The 25,053-nt window shown below is 53.4% G+C and overlaps 2 protein-coding genes across 13 annotated transcripts in view; both read left to right on the top strand.

Moving 5' to 3' along the window:
• The window catches only part of LOC122370803 (mitogen-activated protein kinase-binding protein 1-like), a 69,931-nt gene extending 54,873 nt beyond the window's left edge, over positions 1 to 15,058 (top strand). For 2 of the 7 annotated variants that reach the window (XM_043346711.1, XM_043346712.1), the window contains 21 exons: positions 1 to 27; positions 344 to 478; positions 968 to 1,168; positions 1,410 to 1,540; positions 1,789 to 2,019; positions 2,300 to 2,481; positions 2,836 to 2,933; positions 3,523 to 3,600; positions 4,035 to 4,127; positions 4,465 to 4,580; positions 4,934 to 5,164; positions 5,499 to 5,618; positions 5,787 to 5,910; positions 6,165 to 6,318; positions 8,167 to 8,289; positions 11,137 to 11,222; positions 11,535 to 11,679; positions 12,094 to 12,214; positions 13,135 to 13,284; positions 13,565 to 13,647; positions 14,081 to 15,058. The exon at positions 1 to 27 is cut by the window's left edge and continues 127 nt beyond it. In XM_043346711.1, coding sequence (XP_043202646.1) covers positions 1 to 27; positions 344 to 478; positions 968 to 1,168; positions 1,410 to 1,540; positions 1,789 to 2,019; positions 2,300 to 2,481; positions 2,836 to 2,933; positions 3,523 to 3,600; positions 4,035 to 4,127; positions 4,465 to 4,580; positions 4,934 to 5,164; positions 5,499 to 5,618; positions 5,787 to 5,910; positions 6,165 to 6,318; positions 8,167 to 8,289; positions 11,137 to 11,222; positions 11,535 to 11,679; positions 12,094 to 12,214; positions 13,135 to 13,284; positions 13,565 to 13,647; positions 14,081 to 14,394 — 2,943 coding nt within the window. In that variant the 3' untranslated portion in view covers positions 14,395 to 15,058. The remainder of the gene's footprint in view (positions 28 to 343; positions 479 to 967; positions 1,169 to 1,409; positions 1,541 to 1,788; positions 2,020 to 2,299; positions 2,482 to 2,835; positions 2,934 to 3,522; positions 3,601 to 4,034; positions 4,128 to 4,464; positions 4,581 to 4,933; positions 5,165 to 5,498; positions 5,619 to 5,786; positions 5,911 to 6,164; positions 6,319 to 8,166; positions 8,290 to 11,136; positions 11,223 to 11,534; positions 11,680 to 12,093; positions 12,215 to 13,134; positions 13,285 to 13,564; positions 13,648 to 14,080) is intronic. The other 5 variants (XM_043346715.1, XM_043346716.1, XM_043346713.1 and 2 more) reach the window with 4 other exon arrangements.
• Positions 15,059 to 15,555: 497 nt separating this feature from the next.
• Positions 15,556 to 23,160, top strand: LOC122370801 (ATP-dependent DNA helicase Q1-like). 6 transcript variants are annotated; one of them, XM_043346706.1, is made up of 3 exons: positions 15,925 to 15,937; positions 16,343 to 16,457; positions 20,560 to 23,160. In XM_043346706.1, the coding sequence occupies exon 3, from the start codon at positions 20,738 to 20,740 to the stop codon at positions 22,973 to 22,975; it is 2,238 nt and encodes a 745-aa protein (XP_043202641.1). In that variant the 5' UTR covers positions 15,925 to 15,937; positions 16,343 to 16,457; positions 20,560 to 20,737; the 3' UTR covers positions 22,976 to 23,160. The 6 variants fall into 6 exon arrangements, with proteins under 6 accessions (XP_043202640.1, XP_043202642.1, XP_043202644.1 ...); XM_043346705.1 differs by lacking the exons at positions 15,925 to 15,937; positions 16,343 to 16,457 and adding an exon at positions 15,556 to 15,612; XM_043346707.1 differs by lacking the exons at positions 15,925 to 15,937; positions 16,343 to 16,457 and adding an exon at positions 15,576 to 15,623.
• The last annotated feature ends 1,893 nt before the right edge of the window (positions 23,161 to 25,053 follow it).

Here is a 25,053-nt window from a genome sequence, read left to right as displayed (position 1 = left end):
CTCATCCACCTCTTCAACGCTGACCAGGTTAGATACAAATTAGATACTTCCTCATCCACATGGCTGCTCAAACAATTGCAATAATTAGATGGAGAAAGGCCTACAAGGCCTGCAGATCGAATGGCGCGCTCGTATCTCCAGCCCTCCCCGAACTGTCTGACCACGCAGCTGTTTAGTCTTGCATGTATACCCTGCCCTCTTTGTCGTGTGCCATAGGGTCTGGCTGACCCTGTGTTGACTTGCAACTGTATACCAGTCCGTACCAGTCCGTATTTGTATTGCATGCCCATCCATTTCGCCGTGCGCCCCGGTGCCTGACCGCCCCTCCTTGTCGCTGCCGCAGGACTACCAGTTCCTGCAGACGCTGGACGACCACAGCTCCTCCATCACGGCGGTGCGCTTCTTCCAGCACCAGGAGCGGCTGTTTATGGTCAGCTGCGGCGCCGACAAGTCGGTCATCTTCAGACAGGCGGCACTGGTCAGTGACTGTGTGGCGCATGAGGCGTTGGGGGTTGTTTTGGCAGGAATTGGGTGAATGTGGGCTGGTACGGACCTTAATGGGTTCATTTGAACAGGTTCTCTGCTAATCTGTGCTCCTAAACACTGTTAGGACAACGTCTCTGTGTGTGATTTCTAAGCCTGTCTTCATTCGCCTGTTCTTGTTTTCCAAAACAGAATTAGCGTTCATTCGTATTGGGCTTGCATAGATAAACTGCAATGATTTGCACCAAATAGAACATCTACATATGACGTTACATTGAAGGCGATTCAAAATAGTTTTTGTCAAATCTATCCAAATGACTGTGCTGTGCTTACCTTTAGAGAGCGATCGCCGGTTTCCTTCCCCGCTATGATTGCTACAAAGGGCAGCTGATGATTATATTGTGACTCCCACTGTACACTCCTCTCCTCCCCTGTCGGCTGTCAGCTGATGTAACTCCCACTGACACTCCTCTCCTGCCCTCAGAACGCGGAGCGTCAGCTGCAGTTCGCTCTCAGCCATAACGTGGTCGGCAAGACGACCCTGTACGATATGGAGGTGGACCACAGTCAGAGGCACATCCTCACCGCCTGCCAGGACCGCAACATCCGCGTCTACAACGTCTCCAACGGCAAGCACAGCAAGACGTTCAAGGGCAGCATCGCAGACGACGGCACCCTCATCAAGGTGAGCACGGGATGGTGCTTATTGCTGTAGCGTTTATGAAACTAGCATACGCCTGCACAGTTCTATGACATCAAGCTTTCATATCACCTGTTTTATCCCCTACCCAATATGGTCCTCTCCTATCTTTTGACTGTGTCCTCCCGTCAAGTGGCCTACTTCCTGCCTGTGTCACAAGTTTGTCTGACTTATGCTGACGTCTGCCCTATGTGTGATCCTGACTGGCCCGCTCTTTTATCGTCAGCTCTCGATGGACCAGTCTGGCATCTACGTGGCCACGTCATGCACGGACAAGACGCTGTACGTGTACGACTACCACTCGGGTGACTGCATGGCCTCCATGTTCGGACACAGCGAACTCGTCACCGGACTCAGGTTAGTGTGTTAACGGCCAACGCGCATGTAAATGCCAATTAGAAAATTAAGGCTAGAAATCACAGGTAAAACTAAGTTGTTAGGCTAGGAGATTCCGGTCCCGGGTTTCATAATCGAGTCTTATTTGTGTGAGTTGCCGGTATGAAAGGATAGATGGATTATTTCCTACTATCGCTGAATGACTTCATATTTCATGTTCTCGCCTCTGCCGTCGCCCGCTCTCGCAGGTCACCCCCCACCGTTCTCAGGTTCACCAACGACTGCCGGCACCTGATCACCGTCTCCGGCGACGGCTGTGTGTTCGTGTGGCGTGTGCCGCACGACATGACGCAGACGATGCTGGCGCGGCTGCAGCAGCAGGCTCGCCGCAGCCGGCGCCGGCAGACACACTCGGCACCGCCGCCCACCGACGCGGCCGGCACCGCGCCACTGCACATGTTCGACTCGAACGCCAACGAACGGGACGGCAGTGATTATAGGTGGGTGATGGTCTATGAATGCCCATTTTATATGGGCTTGGTAGGGCCCAAATCGAGTCCTGCTAATATTTTCGGTATTTTAAAGTTACCCACGTGGCATAGCATGGCTAGAATGGCACTTGTATCAATCATTGGAGCCCTACCAATAAATCTCGGTAAAGTGTCGCCCAAGAGACGAGCGGATGCTGTGGCCGGTCATCTGTGTGTGTGGGATAGGCGTATAGAAACCCCTATCCCCTCCTTCAGATAGGTGATAAAATGGTGGCCTCTCTCTCGGCAGGTTCAGTCCGGGCGGCCTACCTCAGTGGGCTAAACGGAAGGTAACAGAGACGTCCGTGTCACCAACTAACGAGCGAACAGTCGACTTCCCCAAGGGCCGCTGGGCGCAGCGGATAGACTCGGCTGGGATGACAGTGAAGTCCATCTACGACCGGGACAGCGTCATACCGTTCCCCGGACAAGGTGAGTGTCTGGACGCCCGCATACTAGCCAGTCGACATGTGAGATGGGTGGTGGCGTCGGGCCGGTCGTGGGATGGGTTGCTGATGAATGTGGTGCTGGCCTCGGCCGCAACTGCTTGATTGTTGTACTCATGTACTGTTCTGTGACCTTAGCCTGTGATTCGGAGTTGGCAACAGCCGCCCTAGAGGTATAATTGACGTCGTATGCCATTGTCAGTTGTCAACAGTATATGACGATCATCCCGTCATGTGTCTGTCCGTATTGCTTGTGTCTCGCCTCGTGACCAATGATGAATGACTCTGTACCAATATAACCGAATAATACCATTTTGACCGTTGTCTCGTGGCGCCTCAGACCGCCGTCGTGCCGGCCAGCCGGACTCTGAGGGCTCCAAGGACAGCTCACTGGAGGACTCGACCACAGCCAGCAGCAGGGAGCAGTCATCACGGCCGGTAAGGGCGCGACACCGGCCTAGCTGTTTGTATTTGTGATACACTGAGCCACTAAGCAAACTCCGAGTCTGCTGTCTGAAAATCTTCATTCGCACCCTAGCATTACAATTGACAGGCATTGTGGCTTTAAACGCTTTGGCTGTATCCGAGCGCTGAACGTTGGTGCTGTCTTTCTCAGTTCTGTACGATGGAAGCCGCGCTTCAAATGTTACATAGTCCCTGTGGTCCGATGAAATCATTTGCATTGTGTTAAGTTTTGTTTTTATATTATTATTTACAATTTATGCTGTCGCTTAATCCGTAGTTAGTCCAGCTAATTGATGTACAGCTAAAATGCCCCTGTCGGTGTCTTGTCTGAAAGCCAGTCAGCCGCCTGACATATCTCTGTACCGCCGCTGTATGCCCTGTATGTGCGCTGCGCCCTGTCCCGTGTACTATCGTCCGTGCTGTACCGGACCTGGCTACCCTTACCACCCCGCTGTACACTGCTACACTGCTCACCGTACTGCTGTATACCGTGTCCCCGGGCTACTGAACGGTATCGCTGTCTGTACCAAACGGCCCGCCTCAGCGCCCGCCTGGCTTTCAGCCTCGCGGCCAGGGAAATGGGTTCGTGCCGAACGCCCACAGCCTGAGAGAGATCCTCGGAAACCGCACCAACCAACGGGTCAGTGCACTATGCTGTTTGGTTAATAGAGCTGCTTCTGCTGTTTTGATGCGCATGCCTTTCTTGTGAGTGTTTTTGGCCTGTTTTGGTATTTAACCATGGGCCGTTTTACCTCCTATCAGTGTTCGTCTTTTGTTGTTGTTTTTTTCACCTCATGTGGCAACCCTAGCCATTTGTTCGGGTATGAGCCATCTGAGTATCCGTCTACACTGGGCCGAATTATACCGTCCATCTCGGTTGTGTGACTGGAGATGACGGTGTAGCTGTGATGTCCGGGCGTACTTTGCGTCTGTGTGCCGTCGGGTCTATCCCCTTGTGCGCCTTTTCTATCGCTGGTTGTGTGTCGTCCAACCGAGCTAGTCATGTTTGGCTGACCAGTCCGGTCTAACGCTTCGCCCTGTGTGCGTTTTCGCTCGGTCCGGTCTGCCCTCCAGCTGTCGAGGAGCTCGCGACGCTCAGAGCTGATTGAGGCTCGGAACCGACCGCTCACCGACGACTCGTCCGACCTGGGCAGCTACCGACCCGACGTAAGTTCTCGTGCACCACCGAGGTAGCTGCAGAAACCATCGTGGCAGCTGATATTCGTGACTGAGTGCTCCGATTTTCTAGTCCGGTTTTGACCCCTCGCTTGCTCTACTGCTCTGAAGTGCATTGTTCGGCTCGGATGCTAGACAAAAAAGTTTGCCGTTTTTTTTTTGTGTGTGTGTGTGGAGAAACTGAAATCATGGTCTTGGTCTGAACTTAAATTGCATTAACCACGTTATAAAGAACCGCCTTCACTATTAGGTCCGGTCTCGCCCGGGCAGTGCGTCCGGTCGGTCATACGGGATGAGTCTGTTGTCTAACCTCGTATTCCATTCCCAGGACGGTACCACGGACCACGACGGAGACATTGACGACTACAGTGAGCCAGAGTCGACTGAGAACGAGGCGGCCGAGACGCCCATGTACTACCCGCAACCGACCGACGACGGCGCCAGGTAGACAGTCGACCGATCCGGGCCGGGGAATGGTTGGGCTAGGGAGACTAAAGGTTAGGCTTGGAGCTCATGCTGTGACGGTGACTGAGGGCCCAGCTGAGCTCGGGCTGGCGCATGGAGTAACAAGCCGATTGGGAAGCGGGTCTGACTCGTGGGGACTGAAATACGTGCATCAGCCGTTTGAAAGAGCATTATGTAGGACGCTGGTCTGTGCCTGTGGCCGAAGTCCGGCTACTGTCAGAAGTAAAAGCGTCCCGTTCCCAGCCTTAGTCTGACGTTCACGGTCGCTCCGGTATCGTCTCCGCGTTTTGTGTCTTCTCTCCCCTAACCTCCCGTCTCCTCCCTCCCGCCAGTTCACCGTTCACGGTGAACGCCATGGACCAGGAGGAGCTGCGCCGGTCGGTGCGGCGGGCGCGCCGGCCGCGGCCCGCCCACCTGACACTGGCGCCGCTGGCCGGCCTGGCTTCGGACGCCGGCACGGCCACTCAGGACGACTCCGATGACCTGGAGGAAGAAGAGGAGGTCAGCACGCCGTCGGCCGACACGGACGGACAGACCAGAGCCGGACTCCACACCTCAGCCAGGTAAGAATGTAGGGGGGACGGGAGGGGTTAGATTGGTGGGGAAGGAGAGGGACGAGTAACATACGTCAAACTAAAGACTGGTGAAAGGTCGGGCTGGTGAACGGGGGATGTTATGAGACTGATGACAGGAGATATCAGACTGATCATATGTAGAGATAAGGAGTCAGTGCTACATGAGAAAAGGAAAGAAATGCTTTCATGGTGAGTTGTAAATATGTAGTAACCCGAAAGCTTACGCTCTTCGCAATTATTAGTTGTAAATAGATCATGATTCAAGTGGATCGGGGAGCTAAGCTTCCCAGTCGTGGGCTTACCTGAATTCCTGTGATTCCAGCATGGAGAGTATAGACAAGATCGGTCAGCATGAGAAGTTCTTGGCGAAAAACTTCGAGTCGCTGGACGGGGAGGACGAGCCCGCAGAGGGAGCCGGCGAGTCGCCCAATCACAAAAACAGGTACGGAAAGAGCGACTTCTGGCTGTGATAACCAAAGGCGGACTATTTATTGAATACAGTTCGAACTCCAGTCATGAACGAGTCCTGTTGTGTTGTTCATTCTCCTCCCCATCCCCCGGACGTGTTCACTGATCTTACGCAATGTTTTGCTGTTTTTTGTCTCTATAGTATTTCCAGCAAGTTCCTGGTGGGCCGCAGCTACACGTCCACGACGGTACGCTCTCAGGAGAGCCAGCGGAAACGCGAGGAGCTCCAGCGACGGATCCAGGAGACGCGACGGAAACTGCAAGGTGTAAGTAGGCGTGGAAGTCTGCCTCCGGAACCTGGAGGAACGGTCAGAATACGTGATGCCGTGCCTAATGGCGACAAAGAGGCACCTTTGTTTGAAAAGTTACCATCCAAAATACTAGCACATACTCGGTGTCCTATATGCTGATAGCAGTGCATAGCTGCTGATTTAGATGTAATCCTTGCATCGTTTTCCCGACTGGCCATCGGTGTCAGGGCATCACTGACCCTTTGCCTCCTCCCCTCCCCTGTCCACAGATCGGGTACAGGTCGGGCAACCTGAAGGCTAGCCAGAGCTACGCGGACCTGAGCTACGGCGGTTCGCCGGGCCGCGCCGGCGGCCGGCCGCCCTATAACTCCGCCTCCGCCGCCGCCGCCGCTGCTAACTCCGCTAACCGGCTGCATGGGGCAGGTACGCTGGGCGGCGATGTAGAGCGCGACTTGGAGTTCGTGTTCGCCGGCCTGGCGTGCGGTGGTGAGCGGGTCTACCCGGCCGCCTACCCAGTGTCCGTGGTGTACCCGCCGCTGTACGAAGGCGCGCACAGCGATACGGACGGCGGACGCTCGCCGGATGCTGCGGGCGCGGCCGCTGCTGGTGCTGTTGGTGGTGGTGGTTGTATAACTGGTGATGGTGGAGGTGGTGACGGTGGGGGCTCGGGGGAGGAGGAGGACGGGTCTGGGGGGAGGTGTGGGTCACCACAGGGTGCATTTAGCGATGACAGTTTAGACTCTGAGGAGGAGGCTGCAGCGGCCGCCCGGCTGGTGGCTGTACCCCCTGAGGAGGCGCTCCGCCACGCCGCCGCGCCCATGGAGGACAGTCTGGACAGTGACCAGCTGCGCCAGCTGTGCGGCGGCCTTACCGAGCAGCTGCGCCGCTTCGACCAGCAGCTGCGGCAGCTGGAGCTGCAGCAGCGTCAGGAGGAGGAGCAGGAGCGGGGCCGATGGCCGGACAGCGGCGGGCCATGGTTCGGCGAGCCGCTGCGCCGCTCTATGAGTCTCCGAAACCGGGGGACTCCGGACGAGGCGGCGGACTCGGCCGGGTACCTCAGTGACAGCTCGCCGGGTCTCCGGCAGCGACTGGGGCTGGCGCCGCCGGCGGCCGGCCGGCAGCGCCGCCTCCGCTGGCGGCAGACCGTCGGACCCACACTCCTACCGGCCTTCGCCGAAACTCCGGCGGCGGCCGCCGCGCCGCGCTGTGCCACCTACCGGCGAGAGTTCCCGGCGCCCGACTACAGCCACGTACCGAACCTGATCGCTCGCCAGGCACGGCTGCCGCGCCAGCCGGCCGGCGTCAGCCGCCAGGAGCGCCGGTTTCGGCAGCGGTGTGTGTCCGATCCGCGGCCGGAGCTGGTGGCCGCGGCGCTCCGACGGCGTGCCGAGCTTCTGCAGACTGAGCCGGGTGGGGAGGACTGGGACCAACGGCAGGAGACGGAGGGCTGGAGCCAACGGCGCGGGAGGGGCGACTGGGAGCATGGAGGGGAGGCCGGGCCGGGACGGGATAGGAGGGACCAACAGCACAGGAGGCAACAGAGCTTCGAGAGCTGCTACCATCGAAAGGAGCGGGCACCGAGACAAGAGGGAGAGCTGGTCCGTCGCAGAGGTCAGGAGCTGGATGTCGGCAGTCAACAGGAGCTGGAGATCGGCCGGGAGGAGCCGGAGCCGGGTGTTGAACTACATCCGGGACCGGGCCCGGAGAGGACCAGCCGTAATCAGGAGCCGGAGCCGCAGCCGGAGCAGTCACCGCGGAGCCCGGAGAAGTCGCCGGCCGGCCACCGACCGGGTAACTACAGCCCGCTGAGCAGCCAGCGTGTTCTGCGTGTGAGCGCCGGCCGCCGCCGCCCGCAGCATGTCGGCGCGGCGGGTGGCGCCTCGCCGCTCGCCAGCTGCCCCGTCGTTTTCAGGTCTGCATGGCATGGCATGGCCACGCAACGGCGCGTCGTCGGCCGCGCCCCCGCTGTCGTTCGTCGTAGTCAGCTGTGAATGGGCCGCGTTAGATGTGCTCTCATCTCTGCCCCGTTTTTTGTTTTGTTTGTTATGCTGTGTCATTTTGGTCACCGGCCGCCCCCTCCCCCACCCGGCTGTATGCTGGCGTTCAGTCCTCTCTGGTCTCTGGGCCGCCTCTCGGCCGGAGCAGCGCGGTCGCCGGGCGGGGGCGGGGACGGCCGTTTGTCTGTCTGTCTGTGTGGCTAGCGCCGCTCGGCTGTGCAATGCCTGGCTGTCACCGCTCCCTGTGTGTGTGTGCGTGTTTGGCGTGACGCAGTGCGCACCAGCGCGGCGGGCGCCGTGGACCCGGAGCCGGCTGGCGGACTGCGGCGCGCCGTCTCCCTGAGCGACCTCACCGACGCCAGCACGCCGCGCCGCCTGCTGCCATCCACCCCGGCCGGTAGGTGGCGTCTGGGGGACCAGAGAGACCGGCAAGCGCGCCCGGCGGTCACCGCACACGTATACAATGTATACTGACATCCTGATCCAACCGATATCCAGCAATGGTATACGTACACAAACAAAGATACACAGACGTTCAGCTCTGACTCCTATTCCTGACAGGTTTTAGAGAAAATGGTATGGAGGAACTATTATTACACTTCTGTTTTGTATTATTTTGTTGTATTATACGAGTGTACAATTGTGTTGTACTTTTGATAATTTTCAATGTACAGGATATGAACAATGAACATAAATAATTTCGTTGATGTAAATTAATTGTATTGTAATTTGAGAAGTACCGTTCACTGTCTGGTGTGTTGATAAAACAATGTGCACCATTTTACCTCATTTGTAGTTATGCATATATTGGACAAAGTCTGAAAGATCTACATATATATGTATCTATCTGTGATCTGTCATATGGTGATAACAATTATAGGTGTATAGATGTAAAATTTTCGGACTGCCGAACGTTCCAAATTGTTTAGTACATTGTATGTGCCATTTGGCGCAAACATGTACAGAGGTTGAGTTTGTGAATACCCAGTCGGCTGTCGTTCTGTAGGGCCCGAAATATGGATCAGTCTTTGCCTGCCCGCGCGGCCGTACCCTAAATCGAAGGCTCACACGGTAGCTATTAGTTCGGCCGATGGTTGGGGAGGCGGCCGACCAGTCCTTTAGTGACCGGCGGTGGGCTAAGTTGGGCTCCTCACGCCCACCGCACAGCGTGAGGCTCGGCGCCCTCCAATTGATATCACGGGGTACCCCGGCTCGACCGTCTAGGACTCCGTTAGCGTCTACTGCATAAGGCCGAAGGGTGTTTACTGTTTAGTGGTCGTGAAAGCGATTTCGAATTGAGTCCGAAAAGGGAGCTTATTTCCATCTATGGTTAAACGGGTCACTATATGATACAGACTTCAATCGTCAATCATCGGATCACCTTAACTATGACCTCATCAAATTGATGTTGCGATGAGTCCCCAGTATGCAGTGTATCTTCAAGCAATTGGTCACATCATTAACCCGCGCCCCAGTGGCGGTCTCGGCCAACTTCGCCCCAGTGAGGGGGGGGGGGCATATGTTACCACCCACCTCTAACTCAAAAACTAAGAGGGCTAGAAAGACGCGGTAAAAAGCAGTCGATAGCTCTCAATACGTACGTTTGAAAGTATTTCGGTCATTTTTCACCTTAGAGCAATATTGGGGTCACCAGAGGTCATCAAAGGTCAAAATTTGCCAATTGTCATTATATTTTTCAGAAAACATGCCGCTATCTCAGGAACTATGGTAGCTAGAAAAACGCATGGAAAAGCAGTCGATAGCTTTTGAACTCTTCTTTTGAAAAGGTAATTATCAATATTGTCCTCAGGTCAACGGTTTAGCCTCCAGAGGGCAAAAACTCCAAAAATAGCTGTTTTTACGAAAAGTGTTTTTCGACAATAACTTTCGACTACAAAAAGCCACGACATTTCTATTTCCAGAATCGTGTTCCCCTCACCGAGACGCGTCGAATGAACTATAATTTGACCTTGAAAGGTCAACTTAAAAATTTGACCTCAGGTCAAGGTCATGACCTGACCGGAAAAGGTCATGTTGCATATCAGTCGATGCGTCTCAACAAGACAAACACAATGAGACCATCCCCAGCGTTCTATCTCTTTCCAATCGCGAGTTATTGGCAAAAAACTGTTTGTAGCCTCAAATGACCTCGGATGACCTTTCTAGAGGCTATCAGCAAAAATGACACCTTGGTCATCACGAGTGAACTAAATCATTGTGATTCTGAAATATTTGGACTGTTCCTATGCGTACACACGGATCTAGAGGCATTTTCATTTTTTCCATTGACTTGTAATGGAAAGGTCATGCCACTGACCTGACCTTAGGTCACGGATATAAAATATCTGAGATATACAAATTGTAGGCTCCCATAACAGCATGCAATCCACCATGTTTAAAACGTTTCTGACAAACACTGCAGGCTGGACATGATTGCAAACTTTTTTTAAGGCTTGGTCAGTTAACTTGACCTGGTGACCTGACCTGACATGACCTGGGGTCAAAAATTTCACACATTGTCCAAAATTGATGTACCAAAAGCTACCCCAAGTGGCGCGGCGCTACGCGCCGCGGTTTTTTATTCACACGCGAAAAACGCGACAGGGTGGTAACATATGCCCCCCCCCCCCAACTGGGGCGAAGGTTAAAACACAAAGTACACGTTATGCTCCCATTTATTATCGATCTGGACCGGACTTGCCTTGGTCTCATCGGGAATTTTCCCGTGCCTTCGTTTCACATCCTCACCCTGACCTTCCCATCGCCCTCCCCAGCAGTTTGCTTAGCAAGCCCGTCTTCGTGCATGTTAAATACCCAATACTGTGGTATTTCTTCGTGCACTGCCTTGTAGTACTGCGTGTGTTATTCTCAGTAGAGCAGTTTTCCGGCCGGCGCGGTCTGTTTTCCTCTCGGCTCTCTATGCGGTAATTTCCGTTGCTCGGTGGGATAGGGTCGGCTGGGTAGCTCCGTTAGAGATCAGCGGTGTGGTGTCACAGTCAGTTCCGAACCGAGACCGGCTCTCACGGGGATCACGGGCTGCCTTTACCTCGCGGAGCGGGAGAAACTGTCAGACGTTGTGGGGCGGGCGGCGAGCGTGGACCAGCGCGGATAGAGAGGGACTGTCAGACCCTGTGGAGCGGGCGCGAGCCGACGCGGATAGTGAGGGACAGGCAGACCTCGTGTAGGGCGGGCGCAGAGAGTTTGTCCGTCCACAGCGGCCCCCTGACGCTCGTCATGCCGGCAGTGTCAGGGAAGAAGACGACGTCCAAGAAGCAGCCGCGGCCCAGCTCGGCGCTGGCTCGCAGCTCATCCATGAATCTGCTCAACCAGGTGAGGCGACAGACTTCAGGTCTATGTAACAGTTGATGCGTTTCTGCCCTGTTCAGCATTATGATATAGCTTGCTCTCGCTTTGATACAATGCCCTCCGTGTGATCTCTAACTACGCGGTGTATGCCGTGAAACTGTAAGCCGTGGAATATGTAACCGCCGCGTGACCGTTGCCTCTCGTGTGGCCTGTGTCTGCTCTTTTCCGTGTGTCGTCCGTGAGACATACATGTGTCTCATAATGTGCCCTATGTTGTGGTGTGATCTGCCACTCTCCATCATCTGACCCTTGCCTACCCTATTCCCTCGCCGACAGACGGACAGTGACAGCGGCCTGAGCCGCTCGTCACGGACCGTCGGGAGCCCAATGCGGCCCACCATCGCCTCGCTCAACAAACAGAAGGCGCCGGCATCGGCGGCCACCTCCTACCGACGCGGCCTCTCGGGCGCCGTCAGTGTCGGTGAGTGGACCTCTGACCTGACCTGACGGGGTCTGTTAGCTAGCTTATGACTGGCAGATGGGACTCAGTATGACTTTGAACGTCAGTGTATCAACATTCACATTTGTGGTCACACAGCGGTAAAGTGGGTGGTACGAGAATTTCTTATGTTCTCTGCAAATGGTTGCTACATCAGCTGATCATCTCACCTCTCAAGAGAATTGAGAAATAATTAAAATAGGGAACACATTGTGAGAAAATGTTTGCCATCGCAACAACAAAGTTAAAAGTTTGATTGGTCCTTTGCGTAATATTTTTTCTTCGCTGTCACAACCGCGCCTTGGGCTTTAGCTATTCTTCATTCGCCGGCCCCTGCCCGTTCCGCCTTGCTCCTGTACTTGTTATGCCTACCTATGTGTTTGTTTGTTTGTACAGGCGACATGCGGGTACTAGAGGCCGACTCGAGTTCCGAGGAGCCCCTCTCGCCGAGCGAGTCTCGCGGTCAGACGGGCCCGTTCAAAGGCCGGGCGTCCAGCGTGGACCGATTGGCAGCCAGGTAAGGGCACGTCACACGTCCCTGGACGCTTACTCTGGTGGACAGTTGTGTAGTTTATCTTCTCAATAAGAAGCACTCGCCACAGCCGGACGACTAATCTCGCTATTTAATTTCAGACTTGTTATATTCGGTATATTTTATCGTTACATTTTGTGCACAGGGGTACGCTTATATCTGAGGGTGCGCTTTGTCTATAAATTGTTTGTTTACCGGTGCTATGCGCGTTTGGGTGTTGTCGACCTCTGGATCAATATCTTCTAGCTAGACACACAGTCTAGCTGCTAGGCCCTATCAGTGTTGGGTGGAGCATCGAGGCTGGCACGGTTCTAATACACGGCCCTCTAACGCATACTACACCAACCGAGCCGCTTTTCCTAACGAGCCCCTGGATCCGATATGACTGCTCAACATCCTACCTGGTTCCTTCATCTTCCTTTCATCCTTTTCCTGATGGTCCTGATATTGTCACGTAGGCTAAGGGGCAGACTAACACCCCTCAATCTGCTGTTCCTACCCTGAGATGCACCTCTCATACCGTCGCCCGTTGTGTGTCATTTCGCCCGCCGGCGTGTGGACTATCGATCCACAGTGTACCCGCTGCTCCGTGACCCCTGTCGGGTACCCACTGCTCTAACCGTGCCCCTGCCTCGGGTACCCCATGCTCTAACTGTGCCCCTGCCTCGGGTACCCTATGCTCTAACCGTGCCCCCGCCTCGGGTACCCTATGCTCTAACCGTGCCCCCGCCTCGGGTACCCTATGCTCTAACCGTGCCCCCGCCTCGGGTACCCTATGCTCTAACCGTGCCCCCGCCTCGGGTACCCTATGCTCTAACCGTGCCCCCGCCTCGGGTACCCTATGCTCTAACCGTGCCCCCGCCTCGGGTACCCGCTGTTCTAACCGCGCCCTGGCCGACCGACAGCCGACTGAGCGGAGCCGGCGGCCGCGGCGGCGCCGGCTCGGAGCGGGACCTGAGCCGAGCGGCGCGAGAGGTCACCAGTCGCCTGACGGCCACCGTCACCAAAACCCGACAGCAGACCGTCACCAAACGGCAGACGGTCACGCTGAAGGGGTGAGCATTGATGGTTACAGTCGCCTCCGAGTGGCGTCCGCAGAGGGCGGCGGATGATGGGACTGGGGACCGTGGCATGTACTGGATCCGTGGGCGGCTTCGGTGTCGTTTTGTGGTGTGTTTGACATGTCACGCCTATGTTGTCGTACCGTACCTGAATGGGTGTCGCCACGTGTCGCCTATGCTGTATCAAATGTCTATATGTGTGGACAATATGCATGCACTGCTACTATTGCTTTTCTCGTAGCTGACTTGCGACGGTCTGTTGCGCTGTTTTCAGGTACGGTGTTCGGGAATCGAGTCCAGACACAGACTGGGATGCGCTGGGCTCCGAGCCGCAGCCCGACCTGTCCTCAGTGCCATGTAAGTACCAGAAGGGAACAGTGAGGGCACCCAGACTCTCTGAGTAGCAACATTACTGATCATCCTGTGCACCAGAGGCAGCTTTTTTATATTGCGAGAATGAAACCATTCGGACATATTTCAACATATGATGCTACTCAATTTACACGTTTTTTGTTGATGGCTTAGAGACTGTTTTGCTGCGTAACGTTCTGCTGTGTTATAGTAGGTCTGCCCCAACAGATGTGCTAGGCGCTGACTCTCTGTGGTCTATCTACATTCTACAGTGACCCGCGAGCCTGTGTTGTGTCCTTTCTGTTGTGCTCTGACGGCTGTGTTCTGACCCTGCGCTGTAGTTGTCTGTACAGTGACCCATTACTGTTGTGTTCTGACTGCTGTGTTGTGGGTGTTGTGCTCTGACGGCTGTGTTCTAACCCTGCGCTGTTTTCCACAGTGACCCGCGAGCTGTGCGAGCTGGAGCTGTTCCGGCTGCAGCGGCAGGCCGAGCGTGTCCTGCAGCTGGCCCACCGACTCTCGGACGAGCCGCCCTCGGAGCCGGCGGGCACCGAGCTGCCGCTGCTGCTCCGCTCCGGCGCCGCCGCCTGTCTGGCCGCCCTGCAGCCGGTGGCGGCGCCGGCCGGCAAGGCGGGCCCGCTGCCCGACCTGCCGCCAGCCGCCGCCGCCAACCCGGCCATGGTGCAGATGATGCAGCAGTACTCGGACGCGCTCCTCACCATGATGCACCAGCGAATGCAGCCGCCCGGCTAGCGGCCGCCCGCCTGCCGGACTCTCCTGTGTCATGTGTCTGTGCGGCCCCGGGCGGCCGCGCTCAGCGGTTCCGCAAGGAACGGGCCGGCTACCGACGCTCAGCGCCCGCGGTGGACCGAAATATTGGCAGCTTCTCCAATCGGAATATGGCACACAGAAGCAGTGTTTCAAGTTTTGAACGTGACGTTCAACGCTTTTAAACCGCGACGCTTGTGTACTATTTTTCCGTAGGGCTGCTGTTTCCGAAATATTTTGAAGCTTTATCTGTGTGGCTACGGCCACCAGCTTTGGAGACCGTTGTGGAGCTTAGCGCGGCTTTGGCTCGCGCGCCTCCCCCGCGCGGGGAGCCGCGTCTGAGCCGTCGTCGCCAGCCGCGCCACGCGCCGTGCCAAATGCGCCGTAGACGCCGCACGGCCGCCACCGCAGCGCGGAGTCCAGTATTCGCGCGGCGCCTGCTTTAATAACGGCCTAACCAGCGCGCCGGGGCGGGCCGGCGACTCGTGTGCCAACGGGGGGCGCCGGCGCCCTCTGCTCCCCTCTGTAGTACCGTGCCCTGTGAGTATGTGCATATGTGGACTGAGCTGTGCAGAATGTGCCGTCTATGTAACTGTGTACATACCATTGTCACTGCATTGATGATGCGGTAATACAAGCTCGCTCTCGACCAGGGTCAGGGTAGTGTGATGATCTGGCTGCTCGAGAAGTAAAAGTTTCACGAAGACACTCGTCCTCTGACACTCCGATGGGATTCGGTAACCAACCAGCCGGCTATTTGTGAGCGGTTTGGTGCGTTTGTAAATTGTATCGCGAAGATTGATCTTGAATCTCGATTCTTGTAAACCGATAGTGGATGTTTGGCTCAGGGCGCCGCTGATGTTCGTTGGTTGTTCTTTTACCCAGCGCCACCAATGGCTTTGAAAATTACAGTTTTCCCTTTGGCACGCGCAAATTACGGAATTGGCATAATATTGGCATACATCCCATACAATCACGTGATCATACTTGAAACTGGTACAAAATATGAGCCGAAAATTGTTGTGTTGTCTTATACCAAAAGTTTCATGCAGCGACGATGGGGATCCCGCTTGACTGCTGTATTTTGACGTCATAAGCGTGAGCTGACCCTCTTGATCATAACGCGCAACCTTGAAGCAAAAGCAGTAGGCGCTTCATAAATGGCGCGGTTGGCACGTAAACACGAAGATGGATTTCGGCGAGGAGAGTCCTGCGTATAATAATTTCGTTATTTTATTTATTTTGTGATTTTGATAATGATGATTTTTTAAAGATTTGCTTCATATGATAAACTGGATATCGGTCAAACGTGTTGGGCATTGACGTTGGGGACGGCATGTGTGTTGTGGATGGCATGGGAAATCAAAATTGAAATGTTTTTTTTAGTTTTGTAGTTTAACCAAGATTCTTACGGATAAACAACAAATAATAATCGTATTCTAGGTATGCTTTATGCATTTAATATACTGTAGCTGTGGCAGCTCTGTGCTCTGTGACTTGTTTTGTGGTGTCAGCCTCACTTTCATAGGTTTTGTTGCTGTTGCGAGTCCCAAACTTGAGCTTCAATTCGAAATGCCTAAAATATGGTGTTGGTGCTTTGCAACAACCAAAATGATTTCATTCAATGCAATCAAAAGCTCTGCATCAAAATTAAGACAAAATGCTAAAGCTTGAAGTAGAGACTTGTGTCTTGCTAACATCCTTCCTGAAGGCGAAAGTAACAGCAGGCTAATTTATGATAAGTCTTGCAGACTTGGCCCCAAATCATAATATTCACACTCACTGACTGAAAAGTCACGCACTCACTCATTGGATTTACCTGAAAACTAGTAAATCCACAGAGATATGACAGTAATACCAATGACAGCTGACACCACAAAATGACTTTGAAGAATCAGTGTGGTGTACTATACATCTGTCTCATGCTGAAAAGCTTCTAGTAGGGGTGTGCTACAGGTCCCCAAACTCCTGCAAAGTAAACAATGACAAGTTGATACTACTAGTTAAAGAAGCCATGCAAATGAAGATGAAAAATGTTATTATTATGGGTGACTTCAATTTTCCTCGTATATGTTGGGAAGATGGATACGTTGAAGGGCCAGGGGATAGTGAGGATGCAACTTTCTTTGAAACTATGCAAAATCTGTACCTTCAGCAGCATGTTAATTTTAAAACTCGCTACAGAATCGGTCAATCTCCATCAACATTGGATCTAATATTTTCCAACCGTGGACACTTAGTAGATGAACTGGAAGCTAGTCAACCCTTGGGTAAAAGTGACCATGTTGTGATTACCTGGAATTGCATTTACGAAGAGCATGACAAGATGAAGGCATGTGAATTTTTCAAGAGATACAACTTCGGCAAAGGGAATTATGTAGATATGTCAAATCACCTGAGAAGGACAGAATGGAGTGTGATAAGCCCAATGAATGTGCAGCAAACTTGGTCCTTCATCAAAAGGGAATTGCACCTGGCTATCAGCAAGTATGTGCCCATTTTCACGAAGAAGACAAGAAAGAAGAAGATACCATGGTGGAACAAAGCTTTGACCAAAGAAGTGAAGAAAAAGCATAAAGCCTGGAAGGAATATGCGAGAACCAAGAGAAGTGAAGAGTACGAAGCATATGCTAAGCAGAGAAACCGAACTACTTGTATGTTGCGGAAAGCGAGGTCCGAATATGAGGCAAAACTTACTGAAGACTTGAAAACAAACCCTGGTAAGCTATACAAATATGTAAGATGTCGTTCAAATGTGAGAGCACAGGTTGGACCCTTGGAAAAGGATGATGGGATGTTAACTGAAAACGATTATGAAACAGCTGAAGAGCTGAATAAGTACTTTCAAACTGTATTTGTTGATGAGGATATGACAAACATCCCAAACTTTACCCAGGCCGTCAATGATTCATCTGTATTGAACAGCATCACAATCACTTCCGAAGAAGTTCTACGCGAGCTACAAAAGCTGCAACCAGGCAAAGCAGGTGGACCTGATGAGTTACCAGCTGTGGTGCTAAAATCATGTGCTGAGGTACTGGTTTCTCCTCTGACCATGCTTTTCCAGAAGTCTCTGTCTGCTGGCGAGCTCCCTGGTGATTGGAAACAGGCATGCATCATTCCATTGTTCAAGAAAGGAAAGAGAGCAAGACCCAATAATTATCGGCCCATTAGCCTTACAAGTCAAGTTTGCAAAATGCTCGAAAGAATAGTAAAGAAGCACATCATCAACCACTTAGAAGAGAATGACTTTATATCACCTCACCAGCATGGGTTTGTAAAACACCGATCGTGTCAATCGAATTTATTAGAATCACTCGAGGATTGGACCAAGACAGTAGATGAGGGAGCAGGACTTGACATAATTTACCTGGACTATCAGAAAGCTTTTGACACTGTGCCGCTCAGAAGACTCTGTGTGAAGCTGCAAGGTTATAATATCAAGGGAGAAGTCCTTGCTTGGATATCAGACTTCTTGAGTAACCGTACCCAGAGAATTTCGGTTGGTAACAAGTTGTCCACATGGTCCAGAGTCAGAAGTGGGGTACCCCAAGGTTCGGTGTTAGGTCCTGTATTATTCATCATTTATGTCAATGAACTACCAAGCCTGGTCAGAAGCAAGATTAAAATGTACGCAGACGATACCAAGTTGTATGGACCTGTTAGTAATCAAAGTGATGCTCTAAAGCTGCAAGCTGACCTGGATATACTCACCAAGTGGTCTGGAGAGTGGTTGTTGCAATTCAATTTGGAAAAATGCAAAGTAATGCATTGCGGCTCCCAAAATCCTGGATTCACTTACACAATGAAAACAGTAACTGGGCGGCCACAAATGCTTGAGGAAACTCTTGTAGAAAAGGACCTTGGAGTGTACATTACCAACACACTGAAACCTTCATTGAACTGTTCTAAGTCAGCAAACAAGGCCATGTCTGCCCTCAGGGTACTGAGGCTGACCTTTGGTCAACTAACAGTGAAGAACTTCAAAACCCTTTTTTCGGTGTATGTTAGACCTCATCTTGAGCACTGTGTGCAAGCGGCTGGTCCCTATTTGAATAAGGACATGCAAGCACTTGAAAAAATACAAAGGAGGGCCACTAAACTAGTCCATGGATTGAAAAGAGTACCATATGAAGAACGTTTGAAAGTACTAAACATGACAAGTATGGAAGAAAGGATCAGAAGAGGAGATTTGATAGAAACATTTAAGATTCTTAAGGGGAAATTGAACGTACGCCCAGGTCAATTTTTCACTAGCCACCACGGAAGGACGACCAGAGGTCACCAGCTCAAACTTGAGATACGGAGGTCCAGGACCCAAGCTCGAGCAAAATTCTTTGCAAACAGAGTAGTCTCAGCATGGAACAAGCTGTCTCAGGAGATCATAATGTCTGAAAACACAAACACTTTCAAGAACCGGCTAGACAAGCTCAGGACCACTACGGCGCTATCCTCTCTCTTTAACATCCACAGTACCTAAGTTACCCAGTCTGGCCCAGTTTAATGCTCGAAGTGAGCACCAAATAGACCCTGTCTACCATAGCTCACTATATTAAACTTAAACTTAAACTTAATTTTGTGGATTCACAAGAATCACTTTTATGTGAGTTTCCTGAGTCCCTAGGGAGTCCACGGAGCAACCAATGACTCTGCAAAATCGCAAATTTTGCAGACACACTAACACATACAGGGTGGACCAAAAAGGATGGAAACATTTTGAACTCGCATAAAATATGTGTTATTGCATGCAGGTAACTGAAAATGATACCAAACGAGAGCACATTTCGTGGAAATTCATAATGACATCTCTCCCATCTGCTTTCTCTCGCTTTCAGTCTCCCACAGCAAATGTTCGAAGAGGCCACTTTTGCGAGACAGGCACAGAGCGGCCCGCCTGGCTGCTGACGCGATAGCCCGATAACACATGTCCGTTGGTTTGGCTCGCACAGCCTTGGTGATCACTCTCTTCAGGTAACAGATGCCTTTAGAACCTTCCTTGAAGACCTGGCCTGAGGTGACCCCACAGGAAAAAATCCATCGGGGTCAGGTCAGGTGAGCAGACAGGCCAGTTCCGACAGGCACTGCGGGATATCAGCCGGTCACCAAAGTGGTTCTCGATCCACTTGAGCGTTGTTTCGCGATGTGAGGAGGCGCACCGTCGGGATGGAATCACATGAGGTCCATGAGACTGCCATACTTCGTTTGGGCTACTTCAACAACTTCTTTAGCGTCGCTTGGTAGCACTTTTGGTCGTCAGCCACGGTGTTGTCGCTCCCATCCTCGAACCGAAGTGGAACTGGCCTGTCTGTCTTCTCATCTGACCTATGGATTCCTTTCCTGTGGAGTCATCTCAGGGCCAGGTCTACAAGGAAGGTTATGTAGGCCTCTTTTATCTGAAGAGAGCGATCACCAAGGCTGTGTGAGTCAAACCAGCGGACATGTGTCGTCGGGCTATCGCGTCAGCCGGCAGGCGGGCCGCTCTTTGCCTGTCTCGCAAAAGTGGCCTCTTCGAACATTTGCTGTGGGAGACTGAAAACGAGAGAAAGCAGATGAGAGAGATGTCATTATGAATTTCCACGAAATGTACTCTCGTTTGGTATCATTTTCAGTTACCTGCAGGCAATAACGCATATTTTATGCGAGTTCAAAATGTTTCCATCCTTTTTGGTCCAACCTGTAGATTAAGCATTTGGATTCTGAGAGTGGATGCTGTTTTTTTTTTTTTTTTTTGATTGCCAAAACAAATCTCCTCCCTCTAAATCAGTATCAGCCTGGGGAATTGGGATCATCACATTCATTTCCTGCCATAATTTTTAATACCTATTCTATTTGTTGGTAGTATGGGTGAGGCTGGCCAATCAGCCATGAAAACAATTGCCAGCCTCCTACCCTGCCTCCCTGGCAACTGTCTGATCATGTTTCTAATCACAGGAGCAATATAAGAACTTTTTGCATTTACAAAGATAGACCTGTTGCATTGAAATGTCTAATGAATCTCTACAGAGGGTTATTACTGAAAATTCATTGGAATGGCATGCCATATGGCATCACAAGGCATCTTCATTGAATAGGTAGTTGATTGACATCTCACCCTGTTTTGTCATAAACGTGCAGGATGTTGACAGTTGACTCTCTCCTTGTCTGTTTCAGGTATAGAGAAGGAAACTTTAAAAAGAAGTATAGTAAAACAACATAACAGACTGGAGGGTCCATATATCAAGGAATCAAAGTAAATATTCTGTTTGGGCATTCCTGTCACACAAGGCCCTAAACAGGAGAGCGCAATACCACGTCGCCAGTACCCGGCGCCACCTGCACCCATCTTGCCATGGCCAGTGTTCCGGAGGTCCGTGCCGGCGGCTCTGGCGATGACCCTCCGGAGTCGGACCTGGCCGATCAGCTGAGCTCCGTCGCCGCCGAGCTGGCAGACGTGGACGCCAAGATCGCTGAGCTGCAGGAGTGGCGCCGCCTGCTGACTGAGAAACAGGCGCGTCTCAAAGAGCGCGTGACGGCTGGCCGCGTGGCGCGACTTGCCGACCAGGACTGGGAGACGCGCCGGTTCCCGTGGTCGGAGAGACTGGCGGCCGTGCTGCGCGACCGGTTCGGAATCGACAGCGGGTTCCGGCCGCTGCAGCTGTCGGCCATCAACGCCTCCATGTCGGGCCACGACGTGATGCTGGTGATGCCGACCGGCGGCGGCAAGAGCCTCTGCTTCCAGCTGCCGGCGCTGGTGAGCGATGGTGTTACGCTGGTGGTGACGCCGCTCGTGTCGCTGATGGAGGACCAGGTGACGGCGCTGCGCCGGCGCGGCGTCCCCGCAGAGATGCTGAGCGCCACCACCACGCGCCAAGACGCCAGTCGAATCCTGGCCGATATGATCAGCGAACGTGCAGAGATGCGCCTGCTCTATGTCACGCCAGAGAAAATGGCCAAAAGTAAACGATTTATGACCAAACTCCAGGCGATGCACAAAGCGAAGCGCTTTGCGAGACTGGCCATTGACGAGGTGCATTGTTGCAGCCAGTGGGGCCATGACTTTCGGCCCGATTACAAGTTCTTGGGCATCATGAAGGGCATGTTCCCGGGAGTGCCCATCATGGGTTTGACTGCCACTAGTACTGCAGATGTTACACGCGATGTCAAAAAGATGTTGCATATCCCCGAGGCCATCGTGTTTAAGGCTACCTTCAACCGTCCGAATCTGTTCTACTCGGTGCGCCCGAAGCCGGCCACGGGCGAAGGCTGTGTGGAAGAGCTGGTGCGACTAATCGGTACCGTGTACAAGGGAAAGTCGGGTATTGTCTACACGACCACCATTAAGGACACCGAGGAGCTGGCCGAGCGGCTGTGCAAGGCCGGCATCACGGCAGCCCCCTACCATGCCCGACTGGAGGCGCCGCACCGGTCCCGCATCCACCAGCGCTGGCTGGCCGACAAGGTGCGCGTCGTCGTGGCAACCATCGCCTTCGGCATGGGCATCGACAAGCCGGATGTGCGCTTCGTCATCCACCACTCGCTGTCCAAGTCGCTGGAGAACTACTACCAGGAGAGTGGCCGGGCGGGGAGGGACGGCCAGCCAGCCGACTGTCTGATCATGTACCGGCTCCAGGACGTGTTCTCGCTCAGCACAATGGTGTTCACGGATGCCGCCACTGGTCTGGACAACCTGTACACCATGGTCCGCTATTGCCTGTCCACCAGCCGTTGCCGCAGACAGCTGATTGCGGAACATTTCGAGGAGCAGTGGACGCAGGCCGACTGCGCGCAACGCTGCGACTCCTGCCAGCGGCCGGTCTCAGCCGAGCGCCGTGACATCACGCGCCACGCGCGGGCCCTGCAGAGCCTGCTGAGTCGGGCGGCTGCGTCGGACACCCGGCTGACAGCGATCAAACTGGTGGACGCCTGGCTGGGCAGCGGGCCGGCGCAGCTGCGGCTGTCGGCCGCCGAGGTTCCGGCCATCACCCGGCCGCGGGCCGAGGCGGTGCTGGCACACCTGCTGACCGAGTCCTATATCAAAGAGGACTTTCACTTCACGCCGTATAAGACCATCAGCTACCTGGTGGCGGGTCCCAACGAGGGAAACTACCCGGTGACGATGGAGGTGGCAGGCAGCACCTCAACTTCATCAGCCGGCGCCGACAGCAGGTCCCCGGTCAAACGACCTACCGCAGCAGCGGGTAAGGTCACAGGCAGTGCCGACAAGACCCCACCTAAGCGGCCCGCTGTATCGGGGGAGAAGGCGGTCAGCGACAAGAGTCGACGCAGGTCGAAACTGTCTGTCTCGGCGAAAGCCAGCCGGCGGACAGAGTCGGAGGGATCCGCTTCCGCTGTCACCGGTGTGAAACGGTCCAAGTCGTCACCCTGTGACGAAGTGGCGGCCAAACGGCGGAAGACGCTGCTGGCCGCCCTGGCTGCTCGTGGCGTCCAGTCGGCTGGGGATGACGTCTCGAACTGCGGCGATACAGCCGACCTCGAGCTTCCGCGGAACAGCTCAGCTGTCTCGGGACTCGCCCCCACAGTGGACCGACCTCTCTCCCAGCCGGACCTGATAGTCTTGGATAGCTGATAGCTACTTGTGCTTCAGCTTCCGGTAAGTGCCATGCACTATTTACTATGTGATGTATCGTGATCTGTTGCGTCGCCTGTGTAACCTTAAAGATGGAAAATAGGTAACCATGTGGAATTTAAAGTGTCGAACGAATCCGATGGCATCAATACATTTACGGTCCCTGTGACCAGTTCATATAGTAATAGATCGCTTTCTCTTATAAGCTTAGTTTTTAACTACTGTTCATTTATCTTCGATTTTTTACCCATCTCATAATGCATATATTGTCCTTTTCGTGCATATCTACCCGTTGCGGCCTTTTATGAATACGTAGAGCAAGCCGGGCGCCAGTCCCGGTAACGCACATTCATGAGCGGTTCGTGGCATTGCGATCCGTCCCGCAGCTCGATCGGCAGAGCATCGGACTCGGGGGGGGGGGGGGGGGAGGGGGGAGTAAGATCTGTGATGAGTCGCTTCGTCCGCTCAGTATATGCATGACTGTTGAATGCGGATTATCGCGGTTGGTAGAAGCAGCCGGAGCCAGTTAGGCGAACCGTGTCTAGCTTTGATTCTTTAACTTCCATTGTCTCCCGATTACCCGGCATTGCTCGATCGAACGATAGGGGCCGTGGTCTGGGAAGTTATGCGTGCGCTATGCCGAGTTGCGGCTCGGTCAACCCGTCCATTCAAACATAGTAGCTTAATTAATAAAAGGGCCCTATGTCTATTTGCCTGCTGGCCTTGGCTGATGGAGACGTGGGCCGGTCGTTCTCCGTCGCAGCCCTGAACGGGCTTTGTTCTCATGGCCGCCGTGGTTCACGGAATGGTTCACGGAACATTCCGTGACGTGGCAGCCCGGCCGGCTGGGCGCTGTGGAAGGAGTCAATGGGTGCGCTGCACCTGTGAATCAGCTGAACCCTAGACGGTTTGGCCCGCTGCCCGCCGATCGAACTTCGTCAGCGCCGCAGGGGAAACAGGGGACTTCCCCGGGCCAACTGGCATGCCACTTGCCTTGCCCCACTTGCGACAAACTGGCGATATATCATGGAAATCTGAATAAAACTTTAAAGTGTTGGTGTATTGTTAAAAAATGTTTCAGCTAGACTGAGAATAGTTACTCAGAGACAAAAAGATGCGGTTGTCTTCTTATCAACTCATGATAGATGCAGTGTAGTACTGTTTCCTGCAGGTACACGCTTTGCTTTGAGCTGTACCTACTTTGATTGCGAATCTTGCAAAAAAAGGAAAACACATTTTTCATTCCCCAAATGCGTACAGGCTGCGCTAACCAGTTTTAAAAGGACGCAACTCGTGAAAATGACAGAGACAATATAACTGCATTTGATTTATTGCTGTTGGGTATAATTATTATTGGAGCTATTAGTTGTACAAATTTTGAAAGATCGTGCTGTTTGCTCTTTACAGGAAGTGTCAAACCGAACCGTGTTTGGTATGCTATACGTAGCTGCTGTTCAGGGGCGTAGGCAGGGGGGGGGCCACTGGGCCATGGCCCCCCCCCCCCCCCTTGGGCGCCGAAGGCGCCCTTTGCGATTGGAGGGCGCCGAAGGCGCCCTCTAATCGCAAATGCAATTGTGATATAATCGAATCGAAAAACAATCGCGACTGGAGGGCGCCCGCCAATCGCGAATGTGTTTACAGGGAAAATAAGGATGGAGGGCGCCCTCGGAGGACGCTCATTCCAAATACGCCCTCCAAATACGGTTGGAGGGCTCCCTCGGGCGCCCTCCAACCACATTTGTAGGCTGTAGCTCTCTAAGCGTAACGGTGGTCGCCTATGTAAGCCGCTGTCCTGTAAATAAGCGCCCTCTCACCCGAAGGCGCCCTCCTGTAGGTCGCCACCCTGCTACACATTGCCGCCCTTCTGCTGATCGGCGTCCTCATAATTATTGGCGCTTTCCTACCTATTGAGCCCTCATGTGAAATTTTGAAGGCCGCCTTTCTCCCTTTTGGCATCCTCTTGTTCAGTGCCGCCCTCCTACCTATTGGTTCCCTAGTCCTTCCTGTTGAATGTTAATCGGGGCCCTTCTCCTATTGGCGCCCTCGTGTAGATCGCCGCCCTCCTAACCACTGGCACC

The sequence above is a fragment of the Amphibalanus amphitrite genome, unplaced genomic scaffold, assembly GCF_019059575.1.
Source record: "Amphibalanus amphitrite isolate SeventyFive unplaced genomic scaffold, NRLGWU_Aamphi_draft 001169F_arrow, whole genome shotgun sequence".
NCBI classification, from domain to species: Eukaryota; Metazoa; Arthropoda; class Thecostraca; order Balanomorpha; family Balanidae; genus Amphibalanus; species Amphibalanus amphitrite.
The sequence above is the reverse complement of the archived record's forward strand: the minus strand, read 5'-3'. Positions and strand labels throughout refer to the sequence as shown.